The sequence below is a fragment of the Hydra vulgaris genome, chromosome 11, assembly GCF_038396675.1.
Source record: "Hydra vulgaris chromosome 11, alternate assembly HydraT2T_AEP".
Lineage (NCBI taxonomy): Eukaryota > Metazoa > Cnidaria > Hydrozoa > Anthoathecata > Hydridae > Hydra > Hydra vulgaris.
This window is the reverse complement of record NC_088930.1, coordinates 24422501-24426554: the sequence shown is the minus strand read 5'-3', so window position 1 is coordinate 24426554 and position 4054 is coordinate 24422501. Positions and strand designations below refer to the sequence as shown.

Genomic DNA, 4054 nt, shown 5'->3' with positions numbered 1-4054 from the left:
ATCTAGAATCGGCCTCCAGTCATTAGATATTTTATCTTTTGACTTGATGTAAATGTAAATAATAATGAACAATGCCAATGTCATCGAAAAGACCACGAATGTCATAAAAGTAGCACAGTGATTCTGATACTACATTAAAAGATGCAAACGTTTCATGTCTTTGTCGATTTTTCGAGGTTCTGCAACTTGGATCTAATAAATTCCATTCTTTCAAACGAGATGTCAGAAGTTCTCCATTTGATTTAGTGAGATCTAAATCTCGTATTAAGTCATCAAATTCTTGTTGGTAAGGGCAATGAGATGAATCATTCGGTTCCCTGAAATCACAGTCATCACGGAGTTCATCTGCTGTGTCTACATCAGAATGATATGTAGCTGCTTCTTCGAATTGAGGTGGGTTAGGAACACTTCATATAACAGTTGTAATTAGTTAAACTGAAAATAAACAAAAGAATATAGTTAACTCACTCTCTCAGTAGCATTTGGTGAAAAAATCGTACCCAAAATGTGATAATATTTATTAAAGAAATGCTTTAAATCAACATAAATAAACATAAACAATAACAAAGGAAGTGACAATTGAATACCTAAAAAAATTAGAATCAGGAAAAGTAATATTAAAAGTGGGATTATAGAAAAAAAACACAAAATATACAAAACCACTGACAGTGGCTCGCCGGAGAGAAAAACAACTCCACGAGTCACTGTTAGTGGCGCAGAGGAGAGAATGCGGCCGTGCGCAGTGGTTAGAGAGCTTGCTTTATAAGCAAGAGATCCAGGTTCGAAACGACCTCTGGACATATTTTCGTGTCACGGTAAGGAAGGAGGCGTGAACTTCCTGGTTAAATCCACTTCCGCGGTGCTCTGTGACAAGACCGTTAGGACTTCTTGGGGCACCTAAAAAAAAAAAAATAAAATAAAAAAAAAAAAAAAAAGAATGAGTTAAAATCAGCACATATATATATATATATATATATATATATATATATATATATATATATATATATATATATATATATATATATATATATATATATATATATATATATATATATATATATATATATATATATATATATATATATATATATATATATATATATATATATATAATGTTATAAATGCATTACACATATACGAAAACTCCGAAATATACTTTATGCTTTTTTTCAGGAAATCTTGACGGTAGAGCAAAACCAATGGTACAAATAAAATCAGCATACCAAAACTATGTAAGAAACATTAAAAAATTAACATAAACAAAAATGTTGTTAAATTGTATTTGTTTTTAGCAAATTTAAATGAATAAAACTAATCCAGTAACTTTTTTTGAATGACTTTTTACATTAAATTCGAATTGCTGTTTATTTTATTGAATCGATTGGAATATGTTTTAATATTTATTTATGTAAGCTTTTGATTTTCTTCTTTTTTGTATTATAACTTACCGGTTTTTTTAAAAACTTTACTCAAAAATACATTAAAAACGTCTGACAATTGTAAATAAATGTTTACAAATCTATGGAGTAATTTTTACTAAATCTTACAAGCACCCTTAAAAAAATTAACTTAAAAATCCAAAACAAACAAATTGCTTTTGTCCAGTTTTAAACCTGTTCTGCCCCACTGTGATTCGAGCTGAAAACTCATCAAATGCTTGAGGGCTTAGTGAAATGTTGTGAGCTCACAACATTTGAATAAATTTTCTAGTATTAGAGAGTTGGACTTATAGCCCGATTTCCCAAGAACTGCACTTGCCAAATGTTATTTTTAATGTTCATAAGGTAAAATCATTAGCAGTTTTTTAAGAATTGTGCAACAAAGTCTATTATGATAAGCTTCGTTTTCAAATATAAAATTTCCTTTTTTTTTTTGACAGTTTGATTTCTTAGAAATAACCACATGTTTGCTTACAATATCTTATTACATTATATTAGTAGCATTCCATTTGCTTGTATAACAAATTTAAACAACCTTGCCATAAATGGCAGTAAAACGGGTATTTTTGTTAAGAAATAAATTCCCTCTTCATTATGAAAAATCCTATTAAATGTGACAAGAAATAGACGACAAACTATCTTCCGTAACCGTGATTTAAAAAAATAGATTCAAAATCGGTAAAGGAAACTATATAATAATTTTTCTATCTGTACCTCCTTTTCAAGCACCCCGTATACATTTTTTATTTTAAATGCTGGCGCACATGCCAGTCAATAGTTATATAGGCTCCATGTTATTAAGTAATTCCTTTTTTGTAATTGGAAAAATATACATGTTGTTTACAACATGTTAAACTATTCAATAAAATTGTGCGATGATGAAAAAAATAACAATTGCGGTAATAAGTTCTAGGAAAATTTAATAGAGTAGAAAAAGATTTGTTGAAAGAATTTTAAGTTAATAGTGACGTATTATTAACTATGAAAAGTTTGTTCTTATCGTGTAAAGTAAACATTTGTTAAATACTTAAATCCTGTTCAAACAAAAGTATATTTAAAGTTTGGTTTTAGCAATGAGTTAAAAGTATACTTCACAGTAACTAATTTCAAAGAATATAACTATTTTGAAGCAAGGATTTTTTAAATGTATGCACAAAAGTATGATTAGGAGATTATATATATAAATAAAATAAATATAGATAAAATTATGTTTGTGTGTGTGTGTTTTTATATATATATATATATATATATATATATATAATATATATATATATATATATATATATATATATATATATATATATATATATATATATATGTATATATGTATATATATATATACATATAATTTTTTTGTTTAGAATTTCTATATTTGTATAAAATAAGCCTGTGACAAATTTATAATACAAAAGTTTATGAATGCAAACAAATAAGCTTTTACGCAACAAAAATGCTGGTTTTGAAGTTATTAATGCTGTTAGTTGCTTCAAAAAAATGTAAGTTTTTTTGTATATATCTTTTTTACGTAAGAACTTTTTGTTTATGTTTAATCAAATGGGAGAGCATTTAAATAAACGAAAAAACAGCATTTTTTTAAAAAAAACCGCTAAACTATATTTTAAAAACCTCATGATAAGATATTGGTTAAATATGTTGTTAGAGTGTTGAAAAAATTTGGCTAAAAATTTAGGTTTGTTCAAACAAGTAAAAATTAATTGAAAAATTTCATTTATCTTCAGAAAAAAATTATCTTTGATTTTTTATACACTTTTGAATTATACGGTATATAAAAAAAAATAGGAGAGTTTTAAAAAAAAAAGGAAGTTATTTTCATAGAGTAATTTCTGTTTCTAAAAATTAAAATATAAATTTAAAATTTTGTTTTTATATAATATGTAGAGAATAAAAATTATATTTGTAGAGAATAAAACTTATGGCAAAAATAAGATTTTATATGGCAACATTAAAAAATGAGATTATTTATAAGAATTATAAAAATTTTATTCGAGTTTCCTAAAATTATTTTTTGCTACAGTGGAGAAAAAAATGTTTTTTTTACCACTTTCATGATTTAGATTATGATGAAAGTGTGGATTTTTATGGTGAATGAACAACATAACACTGTAGTAATGAACAGCATACTAAAGCAACATTATTTTTTTTCCAACACAATATTTGTACGCAAAAAAATAGTACATAAAAAAAATTAGCTCCAGACAAAAAAATATTCCAAAATTTATTTTAAATAAATCTTACTCTTAAACGAGCTGTTTCGTTTTTGTCTTTTTCAGCACCAGTAAACCTAAGGTTGTTTCTTCTGCTACGGTAAAGTAGTCTGTTATCAAACGTATCTATATTTCGTCCATAAAATCTTATTTGTAGTTCACTTTGTCTCGGTGTGCACTTAACATGCAAAACTCAGGCAGATGGTCACTTGAAAATGTTGATCTTAGCCATATTTTTCAATTCATAATATGCTAAACGACGGTTGCTCCGTCGTACATGTGCCGGTAATGCTAACAAAACTAGTAAAAATCCGAATATCAGATAAAACTATGTTTATGGTAACAAATCTTATCTATTTTTGTGGCATAAAGTCAAATCAAAATCAAACT

At 26.3% G+C, this 4054-nt stretch overlaps 1 protein-coding gene across 1 annotated transcript in view; it reads left to right on the top strand.

Annotated features, from left to right (window-relative positions):
* The first annotated feature begins 2502 nt into the window (after positions 1–2502).
* The window catches only part of LOC100212348 (phosphatidylinositol phosphatase PTPRQ), a 268145-nt gene continuing 266593 nt past the window's right edge, over positions 2503–4054 (top strand). Inside the window, exons 1-2 of the mRNA XM_065810526.1 lie at positions 2503–2585; positions 2801–2935. Of these exons, the coding sequence (XP_065666598.1) occupies positions 2890–2935 (46 nt within the window). The 5' untranslated portion in view covers positions 2503–2585; positions 2801–2889. The remainder of the gene's footprint in view (positions 2586–2800; positions 2936–4054) is intronic.